The 19,823-nt window shown below is 51.6% G+C and overlaps 11 protein-coding genes across 11 annotated transcripts; 5 read left to right on the plus strand and 6 right to left on the minus strand.

Annotated features, from left to right (window-relative positions):
• Positions 1-935: 935 nt before the first annotated feature.
• Positions 936-2,771, plus strand: LTS14_010495 (uncharacterized protein; the record flags this gene model as incomplete). Its single annotated transcript, XM_064843171.1, has 4 exons — positions 936-1,580; positions 1,629-2,094; positions 2,201-2,242; positions 2,296-2,771. 4 exons carry the CDS (start codon positions 936-938, stop codon positions 2,769-2,771), a joined length of 1,629 nt encoding a protein of 542 aa, XP_064689290.1.
• Positions 2,772-2,996: 225 nt separating this feature from the next.
• LTS14_010496 (uncharacterized protein) lies at positions 2,997-3,940 on the minus strand (the record flags this gene model as incomplete). Its single annotated transcript, XM_064843172.1, has 2 exons — positions 2,997-3,284; positions 3,341-3,940. 2 exons carry the CDS (start codon positions 3,938-3,940, stop codon positions 2,997-2,999), a joined length of 888 nt encoding a protein of 295 aa, XP_064689291.1.
• Positions 3,941-4,386: 446 nt separating this feature from the next.
• Positions 4,387-5,886, minus strand: LTS14_010497 (uncharacterized protein; the record flags this gene model as incomplete). Its single annotated transcript, XM_064843173.1, has 1 exon — positions 4,387-5,886. One exon carries the CDS (start codon positions 5,884-5,886, stop codon positions 4,387-4,389), a length of 1,500 nt encoding a protein of 499 aa, XP_064689292.1.
• Positions 5,887-6,215: 329 nt separating this feature from the next.
• On the plus strand, positions 6,216-7,881 carry YOS9 (Protein OS-9; the record flags this gene model as incomplete). Its single annotated transcript, XM_064843174.1, has 2 exons — positions 6,216-7,070; positions 7,126-7,881. 2 exons carry the CDS (start codon positions 6,216-6,218, stop codon positions 7,879-7,881), a joined length of 1,611 nt encoding a protein of 536 aa, XP_064689293.1.
• A 232-nt stretch (positions 7,882-8,113) lies between these two features.
• On the plus strand, positions 8,114-8,846 carry LTS14_010499 (uncharacterized protein; the record flags this gene model as incomplete). Its single annotated transcript, XM_064843175.1, has 2 exons — positions 8,114-8,328; positions 8,381-8,846. The coding sequence occupies 2 exons, from the start codon at positions 8,114-8,116 to the stop codon at positions 8,844-8,846; spliced, it is 681 nt and encodes a 226-aa protein (XP_064689294.1).
• Positions 8,847-8,997: 151 nt separating this feature from the next.
• On the minus strand, positions 8,998-10,390 carry PRN1 (RNA pol II transcription cofactor; the record flags this gene model as incomplete). The annotated part of the gene is made up of 2 exons (XM_064843176.1): positions 8,998-10,182; positions 10,367-10,390. The coding sequence occupies 2 exons, from the start codon at positions 10,388-10,390 to the stop codon at positions 8,998-9,000; spliced, it is 1,209 nt and encodes a 402-aa protein (XP_064689295.1).
• A 286-nt stretch (positions 10,391-10,676) lies between these two features.
• Positions 10,677-12,641, plus strand: LTS14_010501 (uncharacterized protein; the record flags this gene model as incomplete). The annotated part of the gene is made up of 1 exon (XM_064843177.1): positions 10,677-12,641. The coding sequence occupies one exon, from the start codon at positions 10,677-10,679 to the stop codon at positions 12,639-12,641; it is 1,965 nt and encodes a 654-aa protein (XP_064689296.1).
• Positions 12,642-13,470: 829 nt separating this feature from the next.
• On the minus strand, positions 13,471-13,959 carry LTS14_010502 (uncharacterized protein; the record flags this gene model as incomplete). Its single annotated transcript, XM_064843178.1, has 1 exon — positions 13,471-13,959. The coding sequence occupies one exon, from the start codon at positions 13,957-13,959 to the stop codon at positions 13,471-13,473; it is 489 nt and encodes a 162-aa protein (XP_064689297.1).
• Positions 13,960-14,535: 576 nt separating this feature from the next.
• Positions 14,536-15,265, plus strand: LTS14_010503 (uncharacterized protein; the record flags this gene model as incomplete). The annotated part of the gene is made up of 3 exons (XM_064843179.1): positions 14,536-14,697; positions 14,757-15,004; positions 15,061-15,265. 3 exons carry the CDS (start codon positions 14,536-14,538, stop codon positions 15,263-15,265), a joined length of 615 nt encoding a protein of 204 aa, XP_064689298.1.
• Positions 15,266-15,579: 314 nt separating this feature from the next.
• LTS14_010504 (uncharacterized protein) lies at positions 15,580-16,039 on the minus strand (the record flags this gene model as incomplete). Its single annotated transcript, XM_064843180.1, has 2 exons — positions 15,580-15,725; positions 15,787-16,039. The coding sequence occupies 2 exons, from the start codon at positions 16,037-16,039 to the stop codon at positions 15,580-15,582; spliced, it is 399 nt and encodes a 132-aa protein (XP_064689299.1).
• A 524-nt stretch (positions 16,040-16,563) lies between these two features.
• On the minus strand, positions 16,564-17,493 carry LTS14_010505 (uncharacterized protein; the record flags this gene model as incomplete). Its single annotated transcript, XM_064843181.1, has 1 exon — positions 16,564-17,493. One exon carries the CDS (start codon positions 17,491-17,493, stop codon positions 16,564-16,566), a length of 930 nt encoding a protein of 309 aa, XP_064689300.1.
• Between the last annotated feature and the right edge of the window lie 2,330 nt (positions 17,494-19,823).

Below are 19,823 nucleotides of genomic sequence, written 5' to 3' on the forward strand. Positions count from 1 at the left end.
TTCGAGACCTCGCATGGCGTATATGTTTGAGCGGTCAGACTACCCTCGGGCGACTTTTCAAAGCCGGATCACAAAAGCCTCGAGATCAGCTTTGGCAAAGGAACTCCGTGCCCGTTGACGGGCTGTTTATATCGTACTTGGGTAGACTCTCGGACCGCGTGACTTCCTAGGGTGTGCCGAGCAGATGGACTAGAAACGACATAGATGATGTATACTGTATACAATCAGGAGACTTGCAGGTGAGAAATCTCTTGTAGAACGTCTACATATTTCCGTCATTGCGAATGAATAGAAAGGATAACGAGCCGGAGTCGGGTCAGGGACAATGTCGTGTCAAGTTGCCTACCTTCCTCACATCATCCTCCACGCTGGGTAGGCATGTCTGTCCATAATCCTGCTCTCGTATGAGTACGGCAGTGGAGATTGCACCACGACCCGTGTCAGCAACGGGAGTCTCGTGTTGAAGTAACATGCTTTCTCTAGCGCTCGAAGCTGCAGTCAAAGCTTGGCGAATACAATTGATCCCATACCAAGGGTGATGGTGGGAATGTAAGCTACCTACACCTCTAAGATCGCCTTCCAGAGGGCATGAACAGAGAGGGAAGGGATCGGTCCAAAACTCCGCCAACGCCCGAAGCAGTCTTGGCGTTTTTCCAGGATGGATCACAAAACGTCATGGAGGAGATAAACATGATCATCATCCTCGGGTCGAAGTAGTCTGCAGCTCGCGAATGGTAGCGTTACACTGTGATGCGCGCGAAAGATATGCGAGCACACGACCTGCCAGATACGGACTCGCTCGTGTAATGGTATCACAGTGGTCCCGAGTGCAAGCTGCACTTTGCAGGCAGGTACATGTATTCAACTCTTTCCTCTTACGTCCCTCAGCCCCTCTCTTCGACGTCTAGTCGGCAGTTTCGTGAAAGTTATTCAAGATGCAATTGACAACACTGACCGCCTGTGCATTGGCATGGTCGCCATGGACGAATGCGCTCTCGGCCTCTCTCAATGGCAAGAGGTCATCAATAGGCCAGGTGGCGGGCGACAGACAAGCACAGCACAATTCAATACGCAAGAGAGATATCGATCCGTCTCTGCTGTACACGGAGTACAACTTCAGCACCCCTATCGACCACTTCCAAAACGAGACGAAATACGAGCCTCATGGTAATGGCAGCTTCCCATTGCGATACTGGTTTGACGCGACCTACTATAAACCTGGCGGGCCAGTCATCATATTGCAGTCTGGAGAGACTGATGCCAGCACACGACTGCCGTTTTTGCAAAAGGGACTGCTTCACGAGCTTGCAGTCGCCACGAATGGAATCGGCGTCGTCCTCGAGCATCGCTACTACGGAACCAGCTTCCCAACTCCAGACTTGTCGACTGGGAACCTACGTTTCCTGACTACCGACCAGGCGATGGCTGACGAAGCCTACTTTGCTCAGAACATTCAGTTTCCTGGTCTGGAGAAGTATGGCGATCTCACTAGCAAGACTACTGCCTATCTTGGGTACGGCGGCTCATATGCTGGTGCTTTCAATGCATTCCTGAGGGTGCAATATCCCGACGTCTTCTGGGTGAGTACAAGCCGGCACACTTCCTTGAGCTCGCTAATCTTCTTCTAGGGCACCATCTCATCCTCCGGCGTTACGAAAGCTATCTACGATTTCTGGGAGTACTACGAGCCTGTTGCTACTTATGCGCCCCAAGACTGCGTTGCAGCACAAAAGACTCTCACGCATATCGTCGACAACATCCTGATTGGCAAGAACGACACGGCTCTTACCAATACGCTCAAGACTGCCTTTGGCCTGGAGAACATCACACATGTTGCCGATTTCGCGAACCAGTTGGCCCAAGGTGTTGGTAACTGGCAGAGTTTGAACTGGGATCCTGCCATTAGCTCGCCGGAATTCTACAATTACTGTGGCAATATCAGTGATGTAGACACCCTTTACCCCGCTACTGAACCGCTACGCTCGACGGCTGAGTACTTGATCGGACAAGGCGGCTACAGTGCAAACGCTAGTCTCGTCAATCAGATGCTGAATTACATTGGCTACGTGAACCTGACTGTGGTCTCGTCGTGCGGTAAGACGAAGACTCAGGACCAGTGCTTTAGCAATTACAATGTCACTTGTGAGCCACGATTGATTTTAAAAAGGGAATTGGCTTGGATGCTAATTACTACCAACAGACTACGAACAAGACTCGCTGGCTGCGGACTGGAGGTCGTGGCGTAAGCTCACCGGATAGGAAACGTTGAACGGCCGTGGCTAACAATCTTCACAGCCTACCAATACTGCACCGAATGGGGCTTCTTGCAAACAGGCAGCGGCGTCCCGCAGGACCAACTCCCAATGATCTCACGCACGCTCGATCTAGCATACGAGATGCTCATCTGCAACTACGCCTTTGGCATCTACGGAGCACCAGACCTCGAGGCAGTGAACAAGTACGGAGGATACAATATCTCCTACCCACGCCTCGCAATCGTAGATGGTGAATGGGACCCATGGCGGCCAGCAACACCTCACGCAATTGAATATGGTGCGAAGGACCGAGTTAGCACGGCAAGTGAGCCCTTCATTCAGATTGCGGATGCTGTGCATCATTGGGATGAGAATGGAGTGTTCCCGAACCAGACGACTGCGACGTTCCCACCTCAGCCTGTGGCCGATACGCAGAAATTGGAGCTGCAATTTGTGCAGGAATGGATGCAGGAGTGGGAGCTGAAGTGTTTGATCCAGGGTGGTGGATGTTCGTGAGTGAGTGAGCTACGTACACGGCTAGATAAGATAACTGTGCGAAATGAATCGCGATCATCTTTTTGATACCCAAGTATTTTGCGCCATGACGCCGTAGGCCCACGCTGACCCAGTCTTCGGAGCTCACAGTAGATCATGAACTTAACTTACGCTGTCCCAAGTGCATGTGTCGTGATCTGGTCTCGTAGGCCACACTTCTGGGACTGTCAACGCAGCTTCTGCTGCTTATGCAGTCAACGGTGTCTTCTCATCAGCAGTGGCAGTCTCGGTGGCGATAGCCCTATCATTGTAGACTGGAAGGCTTGTAGTGTTGCCTTTCTCCAAGGTATGGACCGCTACGACCGTGTCCGCGAACATGCGCAGGATGTCTGTCAGTCGGCCGTCGCCAATCGTGAAGTCCTTGTCGGCGATCTTCTTGAAGCAGAAATTGAAGGCAAAGCTCGCATCAAGCCATGTGAGCGAAGAGCCCATGGCGGCTTGCAGCATGATCCACCTCGTGAGGCTGGCATCAGTCTGGAATTGGTTCGTCAGCATTATGACCTGAAGTGACTTGATCACTGAAGACTTACTGATGGCTTCCACCAGGCCATGGCGAAGAAGAGGACAATAGTCCAGATCTGCGCGATATTGGTAGAGTACACACGAGCCTCAAGCATATGTCCCGAGAGAGAGATAAGACCACGTTTGCGCATAACACGCGCCAGGATGGAGGTGACGAGCAGCATTTGTAGGAGAGGCACCACAAAGAAGGTCGTCATGAATACCACGGTAATGTACGCGACATACACCGCAGCCTCAATGATGAATTGCTTGTCGTAGCCCGTAGGATCCTGGTTGACATCGTCTTTGATCGCGACAATGCCGATGTAAGCATCCACACCGGAGATGGCTAGAGCGTTGAGGAAGAAGAGCATCGCAATGTACCAGTTGGCGCGGCAGCCTCTCAGCACGGTGGCGTCCAGGCGCTTGAAGATGGCAGCGCGGTCGCTTGGGTTGGCCTTGAGTTGCTGTCCATATGAGCGGAGACGGAAGAAGCTGTAGATGCCGAGGAGGGTAATGCTGAGTAGAAGGACATCTTGGGTGATGTTCGCGTAGAGGTCGAAGGCTGGTAGAGTCCTGCTGATCCAGCCGGCGTGCCAGCCGCTGATCTCGACGGTCTTGTCGAGCATGGTTTCGCGTCCAAGTAGGGATGTTAGTGACAGGTGTTGCTCTTACTGATATTGAAGGCGTACTTGAGGTCGAGGGTACAGGTGATGTAGATGAGGGAGGTGCAAGAGTAGGCGCAGCTGGAACAAGGAGTGGGGCAGCCTTTCGAGGCCGTTCACTGCGTCACTCGGCATTTGACCAATCACAACACGCTAGAGATCTCCTTGGACAGTGAAGAGACCTCGCCAATGCTCGGAAATCGCACAGTAAGTTCTAGTGGTCACACTGTATCTACATAACTGACATTCACGGAGATACTATGACTCGTAGAGAGCAGCAGTAAGGCCAGCATACCGCCTAACCTTTTCGAATCCCCCTGCGCCAACCAAGGACGTGTTTGTGAAGGCATACGGTGCAACTCACAACAAGCTGACTATTTTACCCGCCATCGAACGAATCTGTGCAGAGATCATGCATGTTCCCTTCTCAACTCGGTCCAAAATTGGTTGACGTTGTGCTCACGCCATCCAGTGCCCTCGAGATCCCCAGTAAACTCTGACACAGTCCGCAGTCTGATTGACCTCAGGGCGGATCGAGAGGACGCCGTCATCAGCTGCATAAGTTGCCCATCAAAGAGGTCTTCGTCCATCCTACCGACGTTCGTGAGTCTAAGCGCGCTGATCGAGAGCGGAAGACTAGTGTTGAGAGGGGGTTTCGGATGCTCTTGGTCGCGTGTAGCAGCCCATCCGTCTGGTAGGTCTTCATCGTGGCCCTCCATGCGATCATCCATTGACTCGCCATCTGAAAGATCCCAATTGTTGTTGATCTCATCGTCAGGCATCTCTTGTTCACCGAACAACGCCTCGGCCGGAGCTGAGAGATACCGTAACTGCTCTAAGGACTGCAGACATCCCATGCCTGGATATAGTGCAGAACCTGGCACCGTCCATACCCGGTCTTTCAGTATCAATTTCACGATCAGCTTTCTTAGCGAACAGGCGTGGGCTCGCAAAGCGTCACCTAGCTCGCTGTACTTGATGCCTCCAACATCATGCCACTCTACTGAGAAGACCTGCAATAGAGGTGAGGCTGCTAAGATTGCGGTGAGGCCCCGATAGTCCATGACCACTCTTGAAAGATACAGACGCTTCAACGTTGCAAAACTGCAACCGTGAAGGTCATTGGAGTTGGTGATTTCGATGTTAGAAAGGCGTGCTGTCTGCAGTGGAGATGACAGGAGTATTGGTAGAAGCGATGGCATGCGTGTCTTGATGCTACCTGAACTCTGATCATAATTGGCTGCTCGGACTTCACGCAGGTTGGGCCAGTGATGGCCCGGCCGTGTACCTTGTGCCGCAGGAGCAATGAGAAATTGCTTCTGCGGGAAGAATTCGGGCGTGAGAGTCGTCATTAGCTCTGGAAGGCCGCTATAGTGGCATAACATGGCACGCGTAACGCTTCCAGCAAACAACGAAGGGAGTATAAGGTCAACAATTTCCATGCCGGTGCAAAGGCTTAGCAGCAGAGCGAGCTGAGCATCTTGATCTAGCATGAGCAGTCCTCGTTTCCACTGAATGTGGCGTGCCGGTGAACAGTCGATCTCGTCGAGTGCCGTCAACTGCAAGGAGACTGGGACTCCGCAGACTCGTGAATTTTCCTCATCAACGTTCCACGTCGAAGAGACGTTCCAGCAGATGGATCGGATGACTTTGACATGGCCCGCCAGGTCGGGTCTACGAATGATTGCATTGAGTACGCCCACGAGCTGTTTCCAGGAGAAATCTCGGCTGTCCACAGTATGATATAGGGATGGAAGGCAGATCCGGTAAAGCAGCTTGTTCACGAGAAGCAGAGCTGTAAGCGTCTTCTGCCGTATGTGATTCTCGTCCTTGGATCTGCAGGCTTGGATGCCAGGCAAACCAAAGCTAATGATAAGCTGAATGATCTCCTCTGGCAAGTCGGTGAGCATTGTCTTTTCCTTGTCTCTGTGCACTTCTTGAGAGCTCTGACGAGAGTCCAGTCGATTTGAGCTAAGAGGAACATGTGGGAGGAGACTGGTTTTGTAGCAGGTAGACCACGCTGTCATATAATGGGTGCCTGCTTGTTTCAGGCAACCTTTCGCGCTTTCCAGGATTGGGAAGGAACGAAGCGTGATCAGCCGAGACTCCGATCGGAGCGGATCTTGAATGCTGACCAACGAACAGTTGTTCACTGCGCATCTCGCAAACAACAAGATCACACTCTCTTCAAGGACAAACTTAGTGCCATAGACGACTCGATCACAGGAAGCTTACCACAATGAAGCACATCCTAGCGCTACCCGCCATACTGCGCACATCGATACTACTAGCCACAGCATCTCAGAACAGCTTCAGCCCGAACGATGATCTACTCGCGTTCCCACAGTTCGATGTCAAGTTCACTGAGTCTTACTCGCTAGAGCAAGATGCGCGGTCGAAGCTTGAGAGCAACAACAGACTGCATTTGGAACAAAAAACCACGATTGAGGACGATCTGCGGCAGCCACCTCCTGCTCAAGTCCAGCGCTACGAAGGCACAAGTGTACCAGACGAGACCAAGGAGGAACTGCGGCTCGAATACGAGTATATGATATTAGATGGGCAACGTTATGTCTGCAGTGTGCCGCAGATCAAGCCCACGCCACCCTCCACAGGCAACGACACCCTGACGAAGGCTGAAGAGGAGAAGGAGCTTGCACGAGCAACGGACAGAGGATGGGAGTTGTTATCTGGTATGCATGGCAACTGTGTCTACTTCATCAGTGGATGGTGGAGTTACAGTTTCTGCTATGGCCACGGAGTGAAGCAGTTCCATCAGTTACCACCCAGCCGTGGTGTACCTCCTTTCCCACCGGTAGAAGATCCGACAGTGCCAGGATTTGAGCTGGGTAAGTATTCAAACAACACTGAGAGAGCGAACGCGGTGGCCAAAGCCGGCAAGAGACAGGAACCGCCCGAGGAGGAAAGTGATGTCGATAGGGCACTTGATGTAAGCGAAGGTGTAAAGGCGAAGCACTCGTATGGCGGGCTGGGGGAGCTTGTGCAGAGAGGGGAGAGCAGGTACTTGGTGCAGAGGCTCGGGAATGGCACGACTTGCGATCTGACTGGCAAGGAGAGGACTATCGAGGTGCAGGTGAGTGGGAGGTGATTTTTGAACGCGCTAGAAGAACATACTGACGTCTTTGCAGTTTCATTGCAATCCACAATCCTCTGACCGCATTTCTTTGATCAAGGAGACACGATCTTGCGCATACCTCATGGTCATCCAAACACCTAAGCTTTGCAGCGATGTCGCGTTCTTGCCACCACAGAAGGATCAGCCAAACACGATTAGTTGTTCGCCAATCTTGGCCGAAGATGAAGTGGAAGATTACGAGCGAGATCTGAAGGCTATGAAGAGTGCAGAGAAGGAGGCGAGGGTATGGGAAGCCAATGCTGATGCAGCCGCTGCGCTCGGAGTGACGACAGAGGACATGCAGACAGTGCAGATCGTGGGTGATATCATCGTCGGCGGCCATGCCCTTGTGCCTGAAGGGACGAGGCTTGAGAAGAGTGCAATCGTTGGTGGTGGCAAGGAGACTTATGTGGACACGATCGCGTCTTCGGAAAAGGGTGTGATCAACCAGGAGGATCTCAAGAAACTTGGTGTTAATGATGCGAAAGCGATAGAGGAGCTCAAGAAGCGACTTGAGAATATAGCTGATGGACAGCAATGGAAGCTGGATGTCATCGACACGCCGAGAGGACGAGAGTATCGTGGCATCATAGGCGACGATGACGAAGCCGCGGAAGGTGCAAAGGAGGGCGTAAAGGACGGTGCCAAGGAAGGCACCAAGAAGCAGAAGAAGTTGAAGCAGAAGAAGCCAAAGGGTGGTGATGATGATGGCAGCGAAGATGAGACTGAGGAGGATTCGCAGGAGGAGTACTATCATGAGGAGTTATGATAGAAAGAAGTTGGGTATGCAAGACACGTTTTGCTGAAGTCACAGGTAGTGGCAGTCGCTCCTTCCCAGCTTGTTGCGCGTTCGGCTCGCATGCTTGAACTTTATTCGGACCAGACGACACCGCTTCTCACCAAGCATTGCACTTTGCGAGACATCCTCACATGCCCATATCTCCTGCTTGTGGGAACAGTAACATGAGTGTCAGATGCAGGACGCTCGCACAGCCATTGCCATGATCCGACTCAGCAAGCAGAAGCGCGAGTTGCGAGCCGAGAAAGACCACCACAGAGCCACTCGCTATGAGCATATCGAAGCTTTGCAAGTTGCGCAGTACCTGAAGCGCAAGGTTAAGAGCCTTCGAAATGTTGTTGCACAAATCACAGCCGGCGAGCAAATGAGTATCATGTTGCAGGGGTACAGCCACGAACTGGAGATGATGGAGCTGAAGTGAGTGGCGAACGATGTCCAACATCAAACACGAAGCTAATTTCACATATAGAGTCCTTGATCGAGCAGCGACTTACGAGATCGAGGAGGCTCCGACGGACATCGAAGACATGCCTATGCCATCATCGCCGCTAAGGAAACGCAAGGCCCGCAAGCTCAAGAGTGTCAGCTCTGACGGTGGCCCAGACATCCTTCAGAACAGCAATACTAGCGACAGTCTCACTATCGACCCTGCCGGTATCTTCAGCGGCGACCTGCACATGACGTCCGACACCAGCTTGTTTCCTAGCGATGGTATCGAGGCTGAACACATCGACCCGGAACTTCTGGCCGAGCAACTTCTCCAAGCACGAGAAATCCTTGGCGAACTTGCAGATACTATGGTCGCTCAGCGAGTCTTGCGTATGGCGCCTCTGCTTTCACGTGAGCAATTAGAGCGCGTGCGGAACGTGCTCGAGACGAATGTTGAGGCGAGAGAGAACATCTTCGTCTTCGCTGACGACTTGCTCGGCGAGTGATATCGGGTCCAGAGCCACTGCTCGCGAGCGATCATGTACAGCTAATGAGAGAAGGAGAATTACAAGTCTTGACTTGTTCACAGATATGATAAACTCAAATGTATCTACGCCAGCGCCTCGCTAATCGAGCATGCTATGTATAAAATAAGTATCAACCCATCATGACCTTTCCGATCTCGCTGCGCCAATTCTCTGCCCGCTCAAAGCCGTTGGTGAAGGAGCTGTAATCCATCATGGCCTGCCTGACTTGGCTCGGATCTGTCAGGACGAACGGTCCGTACTGCACGATGGGCTGGGTAAGTGGCACCCCAGCCACCAGAATGAACCTCGTACCCTCCTTTGCATCACCTGGAACCGATGCAATGACCTGGTCGCCCTTCTGCTCGAAGACAGTGTTGTGATACTGATGCACTTCCTGCGATGTCGCACCAGTGTCCCATGTGACTGTACCCTCGAGAATATATGCAAAAGAGTTCCAGCCAGCTGGCAGGTTCTGGACGAATTTACCACCTTGCTTGACGGTGACGTCCAGAAGCCAGACGGGTGTATATGCCAGCTCCTGTACGCTGTCTACGCCATACGAGCGTCCACTGATCACCTTGATAGTAACCTTGCCGTCGTCTGCGGTAGCCACTGGAATCTCCTCAGACCGCAGATCACGGTATCGTGGCTCGCAGGATTTCAGATCCTTCGGTAGATCAACCCAAAGCTGCATACCGATGTTAGTCGACCCCATTCCATCATCGTGCGGCATTTCCGCATGCACGATTCCTCGTCCCGCGGTCATGAATTGCAAGTCACCAGAATTGATGGTGCCTTTGTTCCCAGCAAAGTCTTCATGGTCTACTGCTCCTTCTAACAGGTACGTTATCGTCTCTTGTCCGCGATGAGGATGATCGGGGAAGCCAGCACCTGGAGCGACGGAGAAGTGGTCAAGCATGAGGAAGGGTGTGAAATTCTTCAGCTTGGGTGTTCCAATCGATCGTCGGACGGTCGCACCCGCTCCTTCGCCTTGCTCCCGGGCTAGGAAGACTTGTTGGATGCCTCTTGGCTTTGGCGAGACAGCATTGAGTGACGGGTCCTCTGGTGGGATGACTGGGAGACCGACGAAAGTAGAGTGTGGTGACATCGTCGAAAGCGTCCGATTTGCTGTGATGTTTTGGTGAAGACTTCGAGCTGCTGTCTTGAGGTTCGATGTTCGCAAGAATAATCGCATATACTCAGTAAGCTCGTCTTGTCGATAGACTGCTAGGATGATTGCTGTTATGCACACGAAAATCGCAAGAAAAAGTCTCATCAGGTTGAGGTTGGGCTTCTTATACGGGCTGCTGATAGACTGGAAGATACTCGAGACGGATAGAAGGAAGAGATGTGGTTGGAGACACTTAGCTAGGCATGACTTAAGCTCTTTCAATGGCATTGCGATCGGTGGAGTCGATTTAGCCATCAATTCCAAAGCTCTGGGCCTCGATTGCAAAGCATTATTCAGCACAGAGCATCACGTGAATGCGGACACCTACACGATATCTGTTTCTGGACCGCATGCAGGAATGTCTATTGAGACAAGGCGAAAGAGCCTCACCAGGTCTGTAGCTACCTGTGTGCAATGGTGTAAGGAGCCAACCGTATGTGCAGCGAGAAGGGACTCGCTCGCCTCTCAGCTCATTCTCCTGGTGGCGCAGCTCAAGATGTGCCAGTTACTGGGACTACTGAACATTCTCTGGTCTCCCTCCTCTCACTTCTCGATGATGCAGCGTCTGTCAAGAGCTTCATTGCTCTCGTCACTACCACTGGTCTGTGGTGGGAGGGTTATGAGCGAACGTGGTAAGCATGACTTCCTCCGACCAGACAGTACGTCAAATTCCATACTGCGCAGTACATGAAACGGCGTACGCGCTGGACATTGTCCTGACGGATCACTGCTCGGGTCAGTGCGCGCTCTCGAGGCTGGGCGGACCACCTCCGTTCAGGCCAGATGACTCGAGTCTAGCGGCATCTTTTCCCGATCACAAGCCCACGGCCGTTCCTTCTCGGATTGAAGCTTTCAGTACACTCTATCGGCCTATAAAAGACTGGCAGACAAGATTGGCTATTCTCCAACCTGGCTCTGCTGGAGAGGCTCCGGCCGTGAAGCTAGTGACGGCCGACTTGGTGCACAAATCTGGCATCGCGTTGCACGAGGAGAACATCCGTGTACCATACGAAGCGCTATCTTACTGCTGGGGCTCAGAGATCAAGGACCACACAATCCGGTGTAATGAATATCCATTACTCGTGACAGCCAATTTAAATCTTGCTCTACTCAGGCTTCGCCATGAAACTCGGGCAAGGTATCTCTGGGTCGACGCAATCTGTATCAACCAAGTAGATGCCGTGGAAAGAGCGATGCAAGTTAGTAATATGCTACTGATCTACAAGAAAGCTTCCGAAGTCATCGCCTGGCTGGGAGATTGCAGTACCAGTGACATGGATTTGGCAATGAACCTCCTGACCAGTATTCCGGACACGAACTACATCAATGCGAGAATCCACAGTCCCGCATCTTCGGGCGTACAACGAACGTGTTCGGCTGCTCTACAGTCCAAACGGCTCACGGATCGGTGCCATGTCAAGCACAAACGACTGGAGCACGGCCTACAAACAATGCATATGTGTCTGGACCACTCGCAGAATCTGCTCAATGGCCTCATCGCCTTGTTCGAGACCTCGTGGCAGCATCGGATATGGGTTCGGCAGGAAGTATGGGTCGCAAGCAATATCATCGTCATGTGTGGCGAGTACAGAATCCATGACTGGGATCGCTTCCGCGCTGCTGCGGAACTGACTGATCAGCTCCGCCACTGGCACCCTTGGAGATGGAGTGGAGGTCGACCAGCGTCAGCACTTGGACCACGGACCTGGGAGCCATCAGCGTTACGGCGAGCTTCTGCTGAGACACTGTCTAGGCTGGACTTGGTGGGCGACATTGCAAATCCTCAATTCTTGGAGGATGCTGTGCATGAGCTTGATCTCTTCAACGCGCTTCGAAGTACGGCGAATTGCGAATTTACAAGTGCTCATGATCGAATCTATGCCATTCTTGGTATGACCAGGACCACGCGATACACGGCTGCAGACGCCCGAGGCCCACACCACTTCCTCTACGGGCCGCAGTACCTTCTTGTGGATTATACATTGCCTATCAGCGAGCTCTACGAGCACGTAGCCAGATACTTCGTTCAGCGCGACGAAAGCGTCGTAATCCTTTGTCTTGCTTCTCAGTATGGAGGTGATATGGACGGTGTATCGCTCCCTTCATGGGTCCCGGACTGGAGAACTCTGTCAAGCACGGGCGTGTACAGGTACTGGCTTTACAGTGCTCGCGAGATCCCATATGACACCTCGCTCAGGGGCGACTGCAAGTTGACGAAATCGGGACTGGCAATATATGGGTCACGAGTGGGCTTGGTCAGCTTTTGCTGGACCACCAATAGAAGTGATGGAGATGATCTCCGTCTCAGAGTGATAGTCGTAGACCCCTCACGTCCAGAACAGACATACCTACTTGCACGCCCCTCGCGACTTCTGCCTACTAGTGGCGACATAGTCGTACTCGTCACGGGTATATATGGCGTTGTCGCCGTACTGCGACCGCAAGACGAAGAAAGCTGGACATTTGTAACAGTAATTGTCCGTGAAGACGAAGCAAGGAATACCAGACCCCGAGACGATCGCGATCGCTGGAACAGTTCATGGTCTGAGGAGGTGCGTGGGGTACAGAAACGAGTGCGACCAAAGAAGTTTGTACTTACTTGACGAAGCTGTTATAAACGGAATCGTAGAGCATTTCGTGATCTACATGCACAGTTTCCTGACTCTACCCGGGCAAACCCTAAGCGGTCGAGTACTCGTTTGCACACTTCGCAGACGGCGAATGACATCGCCATAAGTGTAGTCGTATTGCTTCACATATCGGGCCACGCGCACTCCACTGCTATTACTGTCCCGCAGCAACCGCTGGTAGACCCAGATTGGGGGTCATCGCGCTACGTCTCTCGATGTCCATGTGACTAGCCATGCACAGTAGTCTAGTCATTGCACCAAAGCATCATCGCTCTTATCATGAAGCAGATCCGGTCTATGCTGCTCTTATGTAGTCATCGTTTCTTCCCATCAGATTGTGAGTCTCATAATATTCGCAACCATGCAGCCTTAAGCACGAACTTGTCGTCCTGCTCAGATGACTGGCGAACCGACTGAGCTGAAGCGGGAACGTTCAGCTATCAGGAGAAGTGCAAGGGTCATGGAGATGATCACGGTGGAGCGTGCAGATGCTGGTAGGAAGCAGATCGGTATCAATTATCGAGCAGCTGATCTTGATGTTGACACTCATTGTCACATAAGCAACAGTTGTCAAGGACACGCACTGCCGTAGCAGATTCATAAATTCGCCTATTGGTTGTTTTACGGTGGCAAGTGAAGCTCTGCATCCACATTGCACAGTCGGGCCCGGAGTTCAATCCAAAGGGAAAGTTTGAGTCGTCGGTGCGGCTCAAAACTCGAGTCGCCATCGCAGATCCCCTTTCCATGCCAATGGGGTCGAGAAAGCTACTGTACTCGTCGCATCGTCCGGCCACGATAGAGTTTAGCTAGGTTCGCGCAAAACCTGGATACGTTGCAACTCCCGAGCCTCGTCTTCGGCACCATAGCGAGTGCTACCAAATCCAAGACGAGATGTGAGACCATGCGACCTGGGGAGGTCAAGATCGCTATTGGTCACCCGAGTGTTGGGGAAATATCCGGGTTTGCAGAAGATGACAGGATAGTGTTGCACGCCAATGTCAATTAGCTCCCCGGCCTCTACAGCCAAGCCCTGCCTTGCTAAGGCTTGAGCGGCCCAGACGATGTACCAGAAAATCATGATTTGGACGCGGGCATTCTTCGCATTGAGGATGTCTTGTGAAAACGGATGTGTGCTGTTGACCACTTGACGCAAGAAGAGCAAGGCTGGTCGTGGATCGGGCGAAACGGGGTGTAAGAGGTGCATTCGCGATTGTTTGAATAGTAGCTCAGTAGGGTCCTTTTGCCATGTGCCTATGAGCCTGATAAACCGTGTGTAGTCGCGGACGTCCATGTGAAGTCGTGCTTCGGTACGCAGTGACTGCAAAAACCAATTGCCCGCTGTATTGAACTTGTACGTTCGTCGATTATCGTCCTTTATATGACAGTACAGAGCGTCATATGCACGCTTCAACTTGTCGGGTCCGGTGGACCAAAACGCATATGCTTCAAGAAGCCATCGAAAGGCGTCGCCTCGACGTTGCTTGCTAATCTACTCGCTGCGGCGGTCCTGTGGAGCTGTGAATGGAAGCGTCATACAGTATTCAAGGATATCATCATGATTTCCACCGGGCACGGCGGTGAAAGCGAGAGCACGTTGGAAGCGCGGTAATTGGTGCTTAGGATCGTCTGAGTACTCAAGACCTGAGCCAAGATACCAATGTAGCGCTCTTGTGGAGACTTGGTCGGTGCTGTATCGTGCACATGCCTGGACTTTAGTATGAGGAGGAACAATCACATACGGGCAACATATCAATTTGAACAAACTCTCGGCACGGATCAACCATCTCCGAGCCCTGTCGTGCAACCTCACAGAAGGGCTCCCAGATCACTTCGGCAGCCATTGGCTCATACCGGCACACATACAAGCATGCAGCCTTTCCAAAGAAGCGCACTGCGCTCAGCGCGCCGTATACGACCTCAACTACAGAAGCAACCACGACGCTATGCAGGCGACTCCCAAGGCGCGAACCCCGAGAACCTCAAGCCCGAAGGTGGACTGAACCAACATCCCACCACCGAGTCCTTTGGCGTACGCACAATCCACTCCCTCGCCCTCTCCGGTCTCATACTAACTTGTCTCGCTTGTAGCCCACCTTCTACATAGTCCTCGCCACAATTCCGGCCTCCATCGCCCTCTACCAATTCACCCGGCAAGGCACATCCGAGCAACCGTGGGCCACACGCTACATAACGGAGAAATACGCCGAATACAAAGATACATTCCAGCGACGCAATGATTTCCATACCAAGGCCGTGGAGCAAGCGGCGAGCGACAGGTTGATCTTCTTGAATGAGAGTCAGCAGGGTCCACGAGTGGTGGACCTGAGGTTTCCTGAGTGAGGAAACCAATCCGATATGCGTACCATCTTGTTGCTGATACCTTAGCGAACAGAGCCTTCAACATCGGATCTCCTTGGAACGTCCCAGCCGGTCAAGGCAGCGCCAACATAGACCACGTGATTGCCAAGTACGAGAAGGAGGCTTACGAGGCGAATGAGAAGAAGTTGCAGCAGGTACGGGTTAATGCTGTGCCTATTGAGCAGCCTCTGGGAGAGACTTTGATCAAGGATAATCCGGCTTCGGGACCGTATGCGTGAGGGTAGTAGATTGTATATATCAGATACCATGGGAACTGTATTCGAAATTGTGGAAAGAATACCTTTTCTCGGACTTCCGTGAAAGAGCCGGCCAGGTTATACGACCAAGACCGACATACTGACCGATTGGAGCGCACAGTAGCATGACACATGCAAGGCAAAATTGTGGTCACATCATCGTGAATTCTTCTCTGAATAGCCACGCAGGCACACTCGCGTAGCACGGCCAGCTCATAGCGCATAACATCAGCATACCCGTCACCTTGGCCTGGATCTCGCCCTGTTGCCGGCAATCCCAAGGTATTATTACCACCTTACTGAAAGTCATCACTCTCTCCATCAAAAGCCGCCATAGCCTCCTCGACCTCAGCCTTGACCTTGGTCTTCTTACTCGGCGTCCCCTCGACCTCATCCTCGTCATCGTCCTCGTTTTCCTTTTGGGGCGTATCTGCTTTGCCCTCTGTCGCAATGAACTAATTAGCACGATCTCAAGACACCCTGACGAGGTCACGAGTACTTACTCCGTTTCCCACCACCAGTGCCACTTTTCACAGCGCTCCCATCACCACCGCGTGGTTTGCCTTTCACAGGCGTGCCTACACCACCACCCTTTTTCGCCTGGTCTTGGAGCTCCTTAGCCCTGGCCTTGACCTTCCGGAATTGGTGATTGAAGGCGTCTTTGCCCCGTGAGCCGTCCACGGCGGACATCATTTCGTAGTGTTTTCCGGAGAGGGAGACGCCGGATTCGAGCATGGCGTAGAGGACTACGGCCATGGTTTCGAAGTCGAAGGTTTGTTGGGTGGTTTCAGTAGGGGAGCCATGGTCGGCGAGCGAGGAGGTCGTCTGGGAGGGATTGCTTGAGAGATTTGTGTTGATATGAGTGGGTATGAGTGGGTATGAGTGAGGAAGTGGGCAATTGTTCGTGGGAATTCGAGGTGTGTTGTGGAGTTGTAAGTGTAAAGAAGAGGAAAGATAACAGGCAGCATGGGGGTATTTGTACCTTCAAGCTGTCTGCAGTGTAGTGACGTTGCTGTCACTCAGCTTGAGGCACCTACCTTTTCTCGTTGACACCTATGAGTGACGTTGAAGGTGGGTTAAGGAGAGAAGTAAAGTAAAGTGGTCCTGCGAATGCTTCACGTCTCTGTTAACTGGCAAGCCAGCATACCGAACATAATAATCCTTGAGACATACGGGTATCATAATTTCATAGCCTCGTAAAGATGATGGCAAACCCGCATGCAATGCTCTTCCCACCCATCAACACAATCAATGCATCCCCGTCCCACTTCGGGTTTCCTTTACATAAACTTAGTAGCAACCTTGAATCCATTCTGCAGCGCTGCCTGACGGGACATATACCCATTCCCCGCCTCCAGCCTCCTCCTCTCCTGCTTAGCCCGAAACCCCTCATCCTCCTGCTCCCTCTTCTCCATCTTCGCCTCCCTCTCCTCCGTAAAAATCCTATACCAATTCTCCCCCGCATTGAACAGCGCCGCTCCCGCCGCAGCGCCAGCAACAGTTTTCAAGATCTTCTGGTTTTTGGTCTCTGGGTCCATTTCGCTTAGCTTGGGGTCCGCGTCCGACGAGGTGAAGTTCCGGTATGTGATGGCGCCCATGGCTGCGCCGGCGGCGGCAGCTATAAGACCATCGTAAGAGGAGTCGAAGTTTTTCTCAAAGAAGGAGCCGTCACGTCGCGGTTTACCGGAGTACCAGAGGCGGGAGGCGTTGTCATCGTTCTGGTCTGGGTCTTGGTCTTGATATTGTTTCTGGTCTTGTTGTTGACTTCGGCGACTGCCTGCCTCGCTACGATATTTACTTCGTGTGCGTCGGTCGTCTCCTCTCCTTCTTCTACGCCGCCGGTGGTCGTAGGAAGAGTCGCTGTCACTGTCGTTGTCATAGCGGCTCATCGCACCTCGTGGTGTTGTTCGGCGATCATAATCGTCGTCGGCTTGTCGTCGATACGGCACTACAGCATCGTCTGTGTGTCTTTGTCGCTCGACTCTTCTCGTTGTGTAGTCTTCCTGACCGCGCCGAGGTTCGTATCTTTCATCGTCTTGTCCATACTGCTGTGGAGGAGGAGATGGTGAGGAATCTTTTCTTACTAGCGCACGCTCTCGATTCCGTATTTGCGACACTTCCTCCCACGGTATCTCTTGTATTCTTGTCTCCCGAACTCTCGGACTTGTCCTCGTATCTGTGTATTCGACTTCTACGACGGGGCGAGTCATTTTGATCTAGCTTTTCGATGGTGAGGTTTCTAAGTACTAAGGAGAGCAAATACTATACCTTCCGAACACACTATGTTTGCGAGACCTACCTCTGCCGTCGTCATTGCCACGAACAACGCACATCGCGTACGCTCATGCATGAACAGACGTCAGCGGTGTGCAGGTGGCGGGCCTAGCAAGGGTTTTTGTGTACGATAGAACTAGTTTGGCGATTGGACGCCCAGACTTCGATCGTCCCTCTCTGCCGGCCAAGCCGCCGTTCAAGCCTCTTAGGCGTGCCTCCACTTCTCTCATAGCCTCCAGAACAAGATTCTGATGGAGGACGGGTGAAAGGCTTGGTTGTGGTAGACTTTGAGTATTGGAAAGGCTGTCCCTGAGCATAATCATGCGGTAGGCAAGGTACCAGATGAACCTCAGCCTGATGGATCCGAGCCTTGTGAGATCGGTCTGCAAATGAGGCGCAGGCCGAGCACTTGTCACGATTGCAGTGGTAGCAAGCGCCGAACAATGATCTCCATGATGCGTGAGGCCAGAGAATGTAGATGATGCATCGCAAGGGGCTAGTCAATGATGGAGATGAAGAGTGACCTCTACTACCAGTCAGCCCATACTCACCTCTCCCGCAGCATACAGACAGCCGACAAATACGCTTGCTGGAACTCCCATCACGTTTTGGTGGTGAATTGCGTGGGCGACTCCGCCCTGCCAAATTGGAAGCATCAACCTTCGAAACACTGTCGTACACTAGGGGCGGGAGAACCGAGTCCAGAAGCCTGAATCTAGTCAAAGGGATCAAGATACCACTAACAGATTATCTATACCACGCTCTGCGGAGATTGAGATAGAGGTCTCGTACTCGTGTACTGTGAATAGATGCAATATGTATCGACCAGGCGAATACTGCTGAAAAGAGTGCACAAGTCTCCTTGATGGGTGACATCTATGCCACAGCACAATCAACAACCATCTGGCTCGCGATACGTCTCAAACCTGGCCATGTTCGCTCCGACCATTCTTGCATGTTGGTCAAATCTATAGGTCTTGCCAATCTCACGACGGCCTACAATCCGAGGCTGACACGAGCATGTCCTGGGCACATTACTATCTCTTCTTCAACTTTCCACGAGCCCTGGAGGAAGCGCTAGCCGAGACACAACCTCCTTGGATAGGCAGAACATGGATACAGCAGGAATGTGTTCTGAGCTGAAAGTGTGAGCTGGCCTTCGGCGGCCGTACAATTCCAGCCGACAGCGCCTCTCTAAGAGCACGGAAGACAATCGCATTTAGATGCAACATCTTCCTTCCGCAATTGCCTGGATTCCTCAATCAGTGGTCATATCTACGGAGGCTGAAAGAGAGATACACAGACCAGTCCCTGGATCTATGTATCTCAACCGAGTTGACCGGCCATACAAGAGCGACAGACAGTAGAGACAAGATATGCGGACTTTTAGGCCGAACCAAAGCCAAGGAGGCGAAAGCCATGACTGTGGACTATGCAGCTCCAATCTCTGAGCTATATGCTCGGGCCAAATACGCCTCTCTCACAAATCGAGACTTTCAAACCCTAGACTCCTTACGCAGCTTTCGACTGAATAGACAGCCCGGTCTGCCGTCGTGGATTGTAGACTTTTCGCCAAACACGAGGATGCTCTGGCGAGATGGACAAGCGAGGAGATGGGGATATAATGCTTTCTATCACAAAGCTTAGCGCCAAGATGCTAAAGCGATATTCCGGTCTGACGAAGCCCAGCCATTTCAACTCGATGACTCTTCGTGTCTACTCTCTATCGAGGTTATGCCCTTGGATACTATCTAAGTAGCACTACGAAGCTACGAAGAAGCGCGGGGAAGCTACGATAAAGCGCGTTATAGCTTATCTAACGACTTTATCCTAGATATACTCGACGGTAGTCTAGCTAATACAATGTACGCAGGCTAGTCTATAAGGAAGGAAGGCGTTTTTTAAGGTTGCCTTTATCTTTCTTAGCTATATATTATCTCTACCTTTGCCTTAACGCCGTAATAACGTTAGTAGCTCTTATCTTTACCTTAATACCTTAATTAATTAGCCTATATTAAAAGTAAAAAGAAGTAGTTAGAACCTATTTAGTAGCGTATAAGTATATCTACTATTAGTAGTTTTATATATTAATTAATTAATTGATTAGTTAGAATTTAGAAATTAGATATATAATAGAAGTATAGTATTCTTCCCTAAATATAGTATAATTTTTTAATTTTAGTAAATAAGTTAAGGAATTAAACTTACTTATAATATTATACTATAAGCTATTATAAAATAAATACCTACTAGACTATATTAGCTA

The sequence above is a fragment of the Recurvomyces mirabilis genome (genome assembly GCF_035927965.1).
Source record: "Recurvomyces mirabilis strain CCFEE 5264 chromosome Unknown scaffold_43, whole genome shotgun sequence".
Lineage (NCBI taxonomy): Eukaryota > Fungi > Ascomycota > Dothideomycetes > Mycosphaerellales > Teratosphaeriaceae > Recurvomyces > Recurvomyces mirabilis.